This window comes from Halichoeres trimaculatus, unplaced genomic scaffold, assembly GCF_033239565.1.
Source record: "Halichoeres trimaculatus isolate MK-OKI-2021-1 unplaced genomic scaffold, fHalTri1.1 fHalTri1_scaffold_9, whole genome shotgun sequence".
Taxonomy (NCBI): Eukaryota; Metazoa; Chordata; class Actinopteri; order Labriformes; family Labridae; genus Halichoeres; species Halichoeres trimaculatus.
In genome coordinates, this window is record NW_027437188.1 from 14,010,580 (window position 1) to 14,023,633 (window position 13,054).

General features: G+C 38.5%; 1 protein-coding gene across 1 annotated transcript in view; it reads left to right on the top strand.

Annotated features, from left to right (window-relative positions):
- Positions 1 to 738: 738 nt before the first annotated feature.
- LOC141798214 (alpha-2-macroglobulin-P-like) overlaps positions 739 to 13,054 on the top strand; it is a 33,496-nt gene continuing 21,180 nt past the window's right edge. Inside the window, exons 1-13 of the mRNA XM_074680045.1 lie at positions 739 to 927; positions 1,385 to 1,580; positions 3,657 to 3,813; positions 4,847 to 4,899; positions 6,906 to 6,926; positions 7,049 to 7,217; positions 7,310 to 7,394; positions 8,503 to 8,623; positions 8,715 to 8,829; positions 10,957 to 11,066; positions 11,404 to 11,550; positions 11,707 to 11,943; positions 12,138 to 12,201. Coding sequence (XP_074536146.1) covers positions 845 to 927; positions 1,385 to 1,580; positions 3,657 to 3,813; positions 4,847 to 4,899; positions 6,906 to 6,926; positions 7,049 to 7,217; positions 7,310 to 7,394; positions 8,503 to 8,623; positions 8,715 to 8,829; positions 10,957 to 11,066; positions 11,404 to 11,550; positions 11,707 to 11,943; positions 12,138 to 12,201 — 1,558 coding nt within the window. The 5' untranslated portion in view covers positions 739 to 844. The remainder of the gene's footprint in view (positions 928 to 1,384; positions 1,581 to 3,656; positions 3,814 to 4,846; positions 4,900 to 6,905; positions 6,927 to 7,048; positions 7,218 to 7,309; positions 7,395 to 8,502; positions 8,624 to 8,714; positions 8,830 to 10,956; positions 11,067 to 11,403; positions 11,551 to 11,706; positions 11,944 to 12,137; positions 12,202 to 13,054) is intronic.

Genomic DNA, 13,054 nt, shown 5'->3' on the forward strand with positions numbered 1-13,054 from the left:
AGTGTTATGCATTTTTTGTTTTGTTGGTGCTTTAATTTTTTGAAAATTACTCTGCACATCTTTAAAAAAAAAAAAGTTGCATTTGTCCACTAATAAGTAAAAGTTAGCTCCCACACTCCTTAATATTCATTAATATATGCGTCCTTTTTTGTTTGTTTGTTTTATTTTGTTTTGTTAAACTTAGTGTTGAATTGTAGCTTTGAACTAAATGAGTCTTATTTGGGATTTTCGGTAGATCAGGTTTGAAGACTTTCTGATGTTTTCATATAAAGTTGAAAACGACATTTATTAACCTAAACCTTGTGATACTTAATGTCATCTGTTGAAATAGAAATGCTATGGAGACATAAATTATGATACTTTTTTCTATGTGGACACTACTTTAAGCCAGTGCTCCTAAAAGCCTGGACATGTCCTTGACTGGAAGCCTCTTGAGACCCTGAATAGATCCTGATGTCTTGAATTTTAAACATCATGTTGTAATCATCTTTGCTCAATGACCTTAATTTTGCTCTTCATATCTGAAACCTAAAAAAGACTCATGTTCTTCCCTCCTCCCATCCTAATACCATCCGCCCCATCAGAGCAGGCAGGCTGTGTCATTATGACAAGTGTAACTTCATAGGTAAAAGGGAGGAGGCTGTGAAGGCAAACAAACTTCAGAGGGTGGAGGTTGCAGAGGTTTGGGATATAAAGAGCAACCCATGCGCCACAGCACCTGCCTTAAGAGCACCTTTGTGCCCTCGGCACCCATCTCCCCGAGTCTGACCTGCTGCAGGCTGGAAGTGCATCCTCCTCCGGTGCAGTCGGCTTTGCTCAACCTCTCCTCTTTGCCTCTGCAGACATGGCACCTGTACTCCAAATGATCGGTGCCATCTTCACTGTTGTGCTGCTGTCGACTCTCACATCAGCTAACATCAACAACACGTAAGTAGATCAAGAGGCAGCCAACGAACTGCCACATGCTGTCATTCATACCTGAAGAACACAAAATGCATGCGCAAGTGTTTCCAGTCTGGAAGCATGCGCAAACAATTGTATGTCTCCTACCTCCTGTCGAGCACAATATCTCATTTGTACATTAAAGTAGAGTTCACAGACATATCAGTAACTGTGTAACTTTGTCTCTGAAGTATAACTTGAGCTCCTTTTCTCATGAAGTGGTAATTGCATGGGTAAAAAAGTGAATCTTGAAATTAAAAACTGCAACTGCAAACAAAAACTATGCATGTGCTTTAAAAAATGCAACTCAATGTTTGACTATGCAGGGCTTCTTCAGGCTTCTCCTTCTTATATTGTGAGGATGTTTTGGAACCTTTGCACTCCTGTCTCAGCAAAGATTTTTAATCAGCTCTTCTATTTTGTGCATGCTTTCATCTTGCAGCCTTTATGCAGTGACGGTGAGCTCCCAGCTGACAGGAGGATGCGTGGAGACCGTGTGTGCACAGATACACCTCCCCATAGAGCTCCCCTGCCCCATCTGTCTGAGGGTCACGATTGAGATGCCAAAACGAAAAAGAAAAACTTTAATCATGGAGGAGGGGATCACATCCAAACTGACCCGCTGCTTTGACTTCAAGGTCTGACTCAGTTTGTGTGCACTTGGTTAGATTATTGAAGCATCTTTGGCCTGGTGTGAGTTAAAGCTTACGATAACAATGCTAAATTAAATAATAGAGTGACGCCATAGCGAAGCATAAATCCAATTACAAAGAAAAACAATACACAATAAACATATATGGGAGACATCCATCAATTTGCCTTCTTTGTGATTGGTATGTAGCTCTTTATTACAAAGCACAATCAAGTTTTGTTTCAGAGAAGGTTGTGTGCTGCCAAGAACACAGCCTCCACCGCACGGCAAGTGACGATTCTTTTGACCAATCACCAACTGCAGTATTGTAGCTTCACCTTCTGGGGTCTACGGAAGGATCCTCAAAAGTGTGACAGCTTGTTTTGTTTATTTGGGGATTCGTCCCAAGATTAGACAGTGGAAATGCCATAAAATGCGAATCATGCCTAGACGAACCAAACTGAACCACTTGGTGGAAACAGGCCCTCAGTCTCTTCACAGCCAGCTACAGGGCACCTGCCTGTCTGTTACGTCAGCTATGCCCTTGTACGGACAAAACAGCTGCAGTAGCTCAGTCCATCAGGACTTGGCTTTGCAAGGGGCGGGTCGCTGGATCAAGGTCAAGTTCATGGGCCAAGTTTGGAATTTGGCTGTTAGCTGGGGAGGTGTCAGCATAATTTCCTGAGCACTGTCGAAGTGCGCCCCAACAAGGTTCCATAACCCCCACGTGCTGAGGCTGTGCGTAGCAGAGTTGTAAATTGTAAAAACTAGTTAGTTTGAGAACTTCAACAATAATGAGAATAACCCTAGAATATACCAGATAGAATATGCCTGTCACAATAAGTGTAAACTCACTTTTACATACAAACTGCAAAAAAAACACCCCTCTTGTTATCATAGTCCTGATCGCTGGGAAGTACTGAGTACAGTCTGCAAACCTGGCTACTCTTTGTGGTAGATGAAAATCAAGGTTCAGCCAGCACCTTTGAATGCTTTAAAAATCTTAGTTAACCTTCGACTAATATATTACGGCATTATTCGTATTTTTGCACCAGAGGGGAATATTTTTGAGCATTGGACTACATGAGCTACATAAGCCAAGCTACATAATATAGCTTCTGAATGCTGTAACTTTAGCTTAATGTTTGCTTTTCATAGCTTAGCTATCTCACCACTCGTGCACTTCATCGTAGTGAAGTCTGTTTGCTGTGAATTTGTAAGCCTAATCTGATATTAGTGTATTATAATTTGGTAAAAATGTGTTTGGTTTGGAAATTAATAAACAGTTGCTCAAAAACAACCAGCCTGTGACTCGGGGAGATGACGTAGCAGGAATTGAGTGGCGTCTTGTTTTTAAGAGAAGGCCCCTTAAAACAGAGGGCCAAGAGGAAGGGGTGAGACGAAGATCCTTTTTGGATCCTCTACTTTTGTTTTTGATTTCCAGTGTGCAAGATTTAGGCCACCCTCTTTATGGTAGTTTAATTCATTTATTCCGCATTAATAGCTAAGTAGACTTAAAAAGATTAACCAAGAGTTCATCCCATTTAATGTGTGTGTCACAACAACGACAACAACAGCAACAACAAAAAGAAGTATAACATATCACAGAAACATCCTAGTAAACCCACCTATCCCAGTAAAGAGTGTCTGTAACATTTGACATAACACTTTCTATCTCGCACCAAAAGTCTTAAACTGGATCTTTCGAATGTTTTGAAAAATAGGAAATAGGAATAGGAATGAAAAAAAAGGTTAATGTAAAACTATAAATGTTTGCTTTAAATTATTTTTAATGCAGTTGAAAACCACACATTTGTGGCAACAGATCTCTTTAAAAATGTACATTAACTGAGAGAAGAGAAAGGAGACCCACCCGCCAACCCATCTTAAGCCCACAGACCTGATTGTGTTCATTTTAAAAAGGCAAATACTACGATTATAACAGATAGGTTGCACAAAGAGCTCTTCAGTTTGTTTCTTTCTTTCTTTCTTTCAAATAAAACTAATATCACAGTAAGGTAAACTCTCCATGTCTTAAGTGATGTTTCCCTCCTGACAGAAATGTGTTTTCTGGTTCTTTCAGGTTCCTAAAGTGAAAACCAGAACAGTGGCAAACATCAGTGTCGAGATTGAGGGTGACCGAGGGTCAATCACCAAGACAACCAAAGTCCTGATTGTTCCTCCTGTTTATATTTTCTTGGTCAGGACTGATAAACCCATCTACAAACCTGGACAGACGGGTGAGTCTTAAAAGTAGTAGAGAATAGAATTCAGACCGCGGCTCTAAATGTTCCTCCTGCTGTGTGGCAAATGCTGCAGACACTCTTCATACAGCTCTGCCTGATTAATAATTCTGCTGCTCCAGCATTATTCTGGGAAAATTATAATATCTGAAAACTGCTGAGCTGATATTTGACAACTGTTGGAAGAATGTGGAGATTCAGCACTCGGAGAAAGCTGGTTCCTCAAACAGTCTCGGTAGTGACTCTGTGGATCTGATTATGATAAAGAAAAACAGCCTGAAACCCAAACCAATGCACTTACTTATGGTTATCATTATTGCTTTCTCAAAGTGCATCATTATGCACAAATAAAAATAGGACTATCAGCAACATGCCTCAGAATTTCTGCACTGCAATGTTTATGCCTACAACTGCAGCAGGGAAGGGTTCATCTAAAACACATTAAATAAAAAAGATGTAAAAATAATAATAATAATAATAATAATAAAAATGTCAGGGAAAAGAGTCACACTGCAAAATTTGAAATTCAAACAAGTGATTTTGTCTTATTTTTAATCATAAAGGACTTAATATAAGCCACATTTATATGCAAGTCCAGAAAAATGACTTAATTACTGAAATACTGAAAGACAAAAATGACGCCTGAATTGCTTGTCTGGAGGTTGAAAAACTGCAGATACAAGTAACTTAGTATGTACTTAATTTTTAACCCATTGATGAAATCTTAACTCTTTAAAAACAACTCAGGTGTCATATTTGTCTGTTCTTGGAATAAGACATTTTTCTGGACTTGTTTGGTAATTACGGCTCATATTATGTCTGATACGATAACTAATTGTAGTATAGGCAGCTTGATGATGAAACTAGTTATTAGCTGTGGCCTCATTGCCATGCAGGTGATCCACCAAATAAGTTTCCTCTTTTATTCCACCTGCTGGCTCTCAGTGGGAGTGTTTGTGCCTGCATGTGTGCTACATTTAGAGAATAAATTGACTTCTTTTTTTGTGTTTTTCGTCTTCCCTTTTTAAAGTTTTGTTCCGGATCGTGTCCCTGAACACAGATTTCCTCCCTGTATCCCGAAAGGTGAGTTATATCTTGGTAAATCCTCTGACTTTGTGGTCTGGTGTGGTTTGTACCGAGCAGTCAGTGGATCTGAGGAGTGGGGTCTATTTTGGTGCAGAGCGTGGGAGGTGAAAGTGGAGCTGTTAGCTGATTTTTGAAGACAGTGTAGGTGTGGAACGCTGTGTGGAGTAATGTGATAAACACTGAATGGAGTTCATTGAGCACACACTGCGTCTGACCCAAACATCTGAATTTATACAGACTGAAGATCCTCTCCGTTTGGGATAAGAGGTTAAAACATGCAGTAAACAATAACCTAAAACAAATCACATACAGAGGGGACCATGCCGGAAAATATTAAATAGCCTACTTCATCATTTTAAAGAAGTGAACACTGAAACAACATGTTAAAGTTTGATGTGCTAAAACATATCTTATACATAAAGTGTCAAATTTTTGTCTGTTTTTAAAAATACAATTTTCAACAGTTTATGAAAATATTTCACTATTCTAACTGTACTGTAACTCTTATCATTTCAAAAACATCTGCTGTATACATTAAGTATCGTGTTGTTATTGCAGGTGAAATGTTATGGAAACCCCAAAAGATTTATAATTAAATAAATAAATTTTGAAATAAATACCATTTTGATAAATAACTGAAAAATATGTAATATGGTCAATAAATTGTGAAATGAGACAATGTTACAATTAAATATGTTTTTATTCTTTAATATTGACTAATTATATTAGATATTTCATAATTTTAATTTTAACAATTTCATAATTTTTTAAAATAAGGACTTTTTTTCATTTTCCAAGCCTTTATAAAATAATAATAATAAAAGATAATAATAATAATAATAATAATAATAATAATAATAATAATAATAATAATAATAATAATAATAATAATAATAACTTTTTTACACAATCCATTTTTATTTCACAATGTTCTTTTCCACAATGGCCTTTTTTATTTCATAATGTTTTTAAGCATAATGACTGGGTCTGTCGATCAAAGCACATAAGGCGAAGCCATTCAAGTGATTGGCTGATTCATCACACAGACGCTGCAGCAGCACTCGCAGTATCAATTCAAATGTGGAGACTTGACACTTACTAATACTGAGAAGACTGAAAAGCAGAAAAGAAAGAGTGTTTGACACGCATGGGACAGAATGGCTGCAGGAGAGAAGTCAGTTTCAGAGTTGCTCCTCAAGCAGCTGTGAGTGTAGGTCTGCAGCTAGACCTCTCTCAAACAAATCGATCTTAAAGGATCAAGCAGAGGTCCCGCCCTCTGGCTTTGATTGACAGACCAAGCCATGATGCTGAAAAACGACATTATAAAATAAAAAGGCCATTGTGGAAAGAAAATAATGAAAAAATGGACTTTGTAAAAAAAAAATTTTTATATATATATATATATAAATAGATAGATAGATAGATAGATAGATAGATAGATAGATAGATAGATAGATAGATAGATAGATAGATAGATAGATAGATAGATAGATAGATATTAAAAAAGCTTGGGAAATGAACAGAAAGTCATCATCAAAATGTATGAAATTGTTAAAATGATCATTATGAAATATTTAATTATAATAATTTGATATTAAAGAATAAAAAAACATATTTGATTATAACATTGCATTAGTTTTCAATTTAATGACCATATTACATATTTGTCAGTTATTTATCAAAATGGTACTTATTTCAAAATGCTGTTTTATTTATTTAGTTACGAATCTTTTGGAGTTACATAAAATGTGGGTTTTAAAGACTTGATTTACAGATTGGATGTTTGTAGGTCTGAAGGATTAAAATGATCTCATCTCTTGGATTAACTGTTAAAGAGTAAAACTTCCAGTTTTATGGTCTTTCTTTTTGTAATCCAAAAGATACTTCCTGTCTTTGCAAAGATAAGAACTCTATCTTTTCAGCTAGAGCTTCAATATTAGAGTCAATCGTCTGTGTATTTATGATACTTCAATTGTAATTCTTTGTTTCCTTCTCTTTTTCAGTTCAAACTGGTGGAGCTGGTGGTAAGATCACCAACAGGAGAGGGGACGGGGCAGCTTTAGCCTTGTGTTGGTTTATATTTCTGCCTTTCTTCAAATCTTTCACCTTTGATGACAACCTTCTGCACCGTTTTGTCTTTATTCAGGATGCCAACTCAAACCGCATCGCTCAGTGGGTAGATTTGCCCTGTGATCGGGGGATCCTTGACCTGTCCCATCCCACAGATCCTGGGGCTGTGACAGGAACCTACACGATCGCTGCCATCACAGACAAAAAAGAAAAAATATCCCAGAGCTTCCAAGTCAAGAAATTTGGTAAAAAAGACTGATGGGGACAAACTGATGGTGTGGTGTGATTGTTTCTATTCCAGCAGCACATTTTCTGATCCCTGTTTTCTTCCCCTCAGTTTTGCCAAAATTTGAGGTTACCGTCCAAGCCCCCAGTGCAGTCACCATCTTCAACAAGGAGATCATCTTCAAAGTGTGCGGAAAGTGAGTAACCAAAAATGTCCAACAGGTGTTTGTGAAACTGTTGACACTGTGAACTGTGTTTCCAAATTTCACAACGCCATTTTAGTGTTTCTTGATCCCCAGGGATAAGGAGATAGATAGGTTTTCTTTCTTTCTTTTTTTCTTTCTTTCTTTCTTTTATTAGTATTTTCTTTAGTTCCTTCTCTCTTACATTCTAACTTTAATTTTTTGCGTCTCCCATTAGTCTTTTCTTTCTCTTGTTCCGTCATCCTTTTCTCTGTACTTAATTTCTTTCAACATTAAGAAATTCCCTCAGTGCAAGAGGGAGAACCCGAGTGTCAGCGAAGGAAATCTGCGCAAGCAGCATTATAACCGAGCGTAAGGACACATTTTGAGCATGCGCAGAGCAAATTTGAGCGCAAGAGCAGAGTTTTGAGAGACAGTATTATGAAATCTGAGCATGAAATCAATAATATTTTGCTCTCAAATCAATTAAAAATGCAAGACAGGAAATTAATTCCATACCAAATGGTCCATGGTTTTGGCTCAGACTCTTCCCCCTAGAGGTAGCTGACGGCTCCTGTAGAGAAACATATGGCTGCCATCCAGTGGATGATTATACATGGAGCTTTAGCTACGAACAGATACATAGCTCACCTGAACCCAAGCACTAGTGAGAGCTGTCCCTTCTGTCCACGAGTAGAGACATTAGAGCACTTAATAGTGTCCTGTCCCCCTGTTCTTATTCTTGGTGTTTGTTCCACACTCCAGCCCAATAAGTGGGAGTAATGCACCTTTAATTAAACCTTTAAGATCTTTCACCAAACCAAACCAAAAGAAGAGAGGAAAAAAGAAGATCTATTGCAGTGAGTTAGATGTTGAAGGATTTACTGATGGTTGTTATTTTTCAGCTGAAGCAGTCAGCGGTATCAACATTTTCTCCACCAGTCTGTGACACCACATAAAGTCTGAGTGATAGGCCATCAACACAAACTGTAGCTTCTATTAAAAAATAAGGATTTTTTTTTTTTATTTGACTCGTGTATTTTGATGGATGTTCTGTTTCTATGTATCAAGGTAAAAATGAACAAAATCATTCCTCAATTGGCCTCTCTCATGTGTCCTTCAGGTACACCTACGGGAAACCAGTTAGCGGTTCAGTGAAGGCGGTTTTCTGCAGAAAAGGCTCTCGTTATTGGTGGATTCCCATTCCTAACGGAGTGTCTGATTGTGGGACTTTTCAACTGACAGTAAGTATTCAAAACGAGTAAACTGTCCCTTAATTTTTTTTTTCAACCCATCTGATTTTTAACCTTGAATATGACTGTGAAAATCTTCCAGACAGATAAAAGCGGTTGTGCTTCACAAAACGTGACCATGGCAGAGTTTTTCTTCACCAACCATATGTCGCTCCAGTACTTTGAAGTGACAGCTGAGATGATGGAGTCAGGCACAGGTAGGTCCACTAATAACTGAACAGTTTTCATTTAGTCCCCCAAACCATAGTTCTTTATGCATAGATGCTGTCAAAAGCTTCAGATGTGACACCATGTTGGAGAGGGGTCGTCTTATTTTTTGATTCCAAATAAAAACTCATTTACATATATCTTTGAGTAAGAATTTTATTGAAGACAACAATTTAAGTGAAATAGACCAGTCATTAGCAGATCAAACGTTTAAGCTTATATCTCAAAAAATCAAATTCCCCCATTGTAGAAATAAAAGTAAAAACAAAAAAGAAAGAAAGAAATTAGTAACGAGGAACTTTACCATTCTTGTAAATCACTTCAAAAAATTGTTTGAACATGCCTGATGAGAGTGTTCCCAGGACCCAGCTTCAAGTGGGGGCATCCAGTGTCTGAAACTGATGTTAATTTTGTACTTTCCTTACTAACCATCCCCTGATGACCCTCAGATTGATTTAGATCAGGGTATCACACAGAATGATCCAAAAGAGTGAGGTTATTCCTCTGGAAGAAGTGTGTGAACTGCACTGTTGTCCTGTTGATAAACCCAAGCATTACTACACAGACCTGGGCCCTCAGTCATGAAGGAAGCAGTGGCGTTTTTTGCCAGAGGCCAAGGGAAGCCATGCTTCCTCTCTTTTTTCAGGCTGTAGTTGTGATTTAATGAAAATCCTCCTTTCTAACAGTTTCAATAATTCTTCTGTGTTTCGTCACTGTCATCCATTCTTTGTTTCTCTCTTCTACTTATTCAGCATTTTATTATGTGTAATGTGTGAAAATGTGTGTGAAAATACTAGGGCTGCACGATTATCGTAATCGCAATCGCAATGTCAGCACATGCAATTCAGATTTTTCTCCATGATAACCAAGCAAGTCTGTAGACTCATCATGACACAACTTTTTTTATTAAATCGCAAGCACAATCGCAATCGCAATATTGTCCACCTAATCGTACCTTTTCCCCAAATCGTGCAGCACTAGAAAATACGATACCGCATACTGTTGTCTGCAAGGATGCCAAGCTCAGTTGCCGTCCCTTGGTGAAAAAAGACAAGAATGATTAACCAATCAGATGAGGCTGCCGTTATGACACTGCTCACCTATGATTTGTTAAGACTGTGTCAAGGGAAGCCACCCCGTCTTTGGCCTCAAACCAATCAAATCCCAGTATTGTCATCATCAAGCCACTGATTGAAATCATGGAGATTAGCACATTAGCAGTGTGCATGAAGTGGCCGGTTGTGCATTTGAGTGGGCGGTTCAATAAATTAATATGATGTTTAAGCTAAGTCAAGACGACAATGTACGTGTGTGAATAAGTGACTGAGGGTGGGAAAGTAAAAGGGCGTTCAAAGTGTCCGTCACAAAACAAGGGTGTGTAAGTAAAATGAGCGCTCTCTGGGCCCTCCTGACAGGTCATTCCATCACATGAAATCGCAATATAGGCTACAAGCTTCAACACAGTCTTTTATGTACTACACTCCCAAAAAAACATACAGATTAGAGGCTTTGTCTCACTTGGCTTCCTCAAAAAACATCCCCATGCCACGCCGCCTGAATGAAGCCCCCTACAACACCTCCACATAGCCAGTCCACGTTTGATGCCCCTGCACAACCTGCAGCTCAATTGTTCCACTGAAGGAAAAGCAGCCTAGATCATGATGGCACCCCCTCCACTGTGCAAAGTAAAAAACATCTTGAGTGGGGTCTGCTTATCAATTTTCCTCCTCAGGGAATAAAACTTTCTTTCACCTTTCAATGTCCCATGTTTGGTGCTCTCTTGCAAAGCCTAGAGGCAGTTTTGAGGCATTTAAGGAGACGAAGCCTTTTAACACCTTTTGTTTTTAAAGCCCTTCTCTCACAGCAGGCTGCAGGAAGCAGTAGTAACACCCTTAATTTGAGACGGCTAATATTGGGGGTCTGACACGTCACTCTTTTGTTTTATAGTCATATCAAAGGTATTTTAACTGACTGTAGACCTCTGATCACCCTACATGGTCAAGCATTATGTATTATACATGGCATTCATATTGAATATGACCATGATGACCGAGGTAGCATCTTCAATTATGTCATCAGCAACACGTCTTTGACCTCATCTGTTTGAAACCATGCAGGATCCATTGTGACTGGGAGCAGGAAGATTGATATTGAGAATGTTATCAGAAAGGCCACTTTTGTGGATGTACCTCCAAATTACAAACCTGGACTGCCGTTTCCTGTGAAGGTAAGCAGTGTCACGTCATGTGGCCATTTCACGTGTGTTTAGTAGAGGATGGTAAGGTGGGTAAATTAAGGGTTGTGTCTTGAATTAATGGATTTCATCTTTCACTTACATATCTGCATCTTTTTTCCTCCGTTTGGTATTTATAAACCCATAAATTAAAAATCTTCTCCCAAATTTGCCAGTTTAGTCTCACAGATTAGTGACTTTATGATTAAACAAATTACCTAGTTTTCCAGTTTAAATCATGACACTTTATCGTTGTCTTGTTTTTTCTAATCCATCCTCTCAGTCTTATCTCTGCAGTGGATCAGCTTTTTGCTTTCTGGGTTGTTAACAGGTCAAACTAACTGGCCCAGGCGACAAACCTGTCGCCAATGAAGAAGTGTTTCTTTCTCCTCAAGAAATTACGGTCACTACAGACTCAAATGGCATGGCTGAATTCTCCCTTGACACTACACGTTTGGAGGATACGGTGACTCTGACGGTTTGTGAGAGCTTGTTAAAAATCTTTCTGTGTGTCTGAGGATCTTGATATTCATCCCGTTTAAACACTTTATAACTATGGAGAGTTCAGACCTACATCAAAATTATATCCGTACAAATTTTGCTTTTTGGGATAAAATGTGACTTGTATCTACAGGCTAAGCCCAAAGAGCCAAAGGAAACTTTCACAAAGCTAGACTACTCCATCAGGCCAAGATACATTTCAGCCTACCACACCGTCTTACGGTTTTATTCCAAGAGCAACAGCTTTGTAAAGCTCCTGCCAGTGGATGGCGATCTTTCCTGTGACGGAGACGCGACTTTGCGAGCAAAGTACATCATCAATAAAGATGAGTTACTGCAGGGACAGGACTACATCAAGTTCTTCATTCTGGTATGATTCACAGAAACAATGTGCTGATGATTCTTTATACACACATATCCAGTGGCTATCAGATTGTATATTTGGCACTTTTTCAGCTTTTACTTGTCAATGGTGCTGAATGTTAAAGAACTAATCAGATTACTAAACCGCTCTGTCTGAAAAACACTTTTTAACACGCCCTGCAGTGATAAATTTATTTTTAGGTGATGTCCAAAGGGGAATTTAAGAAGCATGAAGGCTTTGAGGCGTCTGTCGTAGATGGAGTTGGTAAGAAATTTTCATGAAAACCTTTAATACCGATAGAAAAATTCAGTTAAATTCAATTCAACCATTATTGTTTGGTAACAGATTATACATCAAGATATAAATGAAAGAAATGCATATGCGATAAGAAGAACAAGAATAAATGCAGTTGCTCGGGTCTGCTGGCTTAGAAAAGTGACAAAATAAAAACGAATAATTCTGGATTGAGAAGAAACATCCAGTAATTGGAGTTTACAGAGGAGGAATGAGACTCAATGGGCTGGAGGAGACACTTCAGTGCTAACTGGAGAGCTGGGAAAGCCCAGGTTACCTGGTGACGCAGATGTTAAAACTGTGAGCACATGAACCCAGAGAGGGGGATTTCAGGATCCATCTGAATCAACATATGGTTTCTGTCCACATCACTCACCATCCAGAGTTCCCTGCCTCACAGAACACAGCTGTTCTACCCACTTTCTGCATTTTTTAAAAGCAGAAAAGCCAAATGGAAGAGTATCTTGAAAGGAATAAAATAATCTCACAACTGCATCAATCTAAGATGCAAAACGTTTTAAAAACTCCAACATGTTGGTTACTTAAAGGGACTGTGAGGAGTTTCTAAGTGATCCTACAAAGGTGTCCTTTCTGAATATATGCCTGATCGTAATCCACACTTTAAAACGGGATTATCAGCACCAATATAGGCTATTTAGAAATGCTTCTTTGTAGCTTCCTGATCGGATCGAGCAGAACATGCTTGATTTAAGTCTCTATGACAACACCACACCGGCTGACGATGATTAGTCGTGAAAAGAGAGATCTGTGTTTTTTCCCTAAATAGTTTTGTATTGATGGTGGACACTGGAGTCTAACTGTC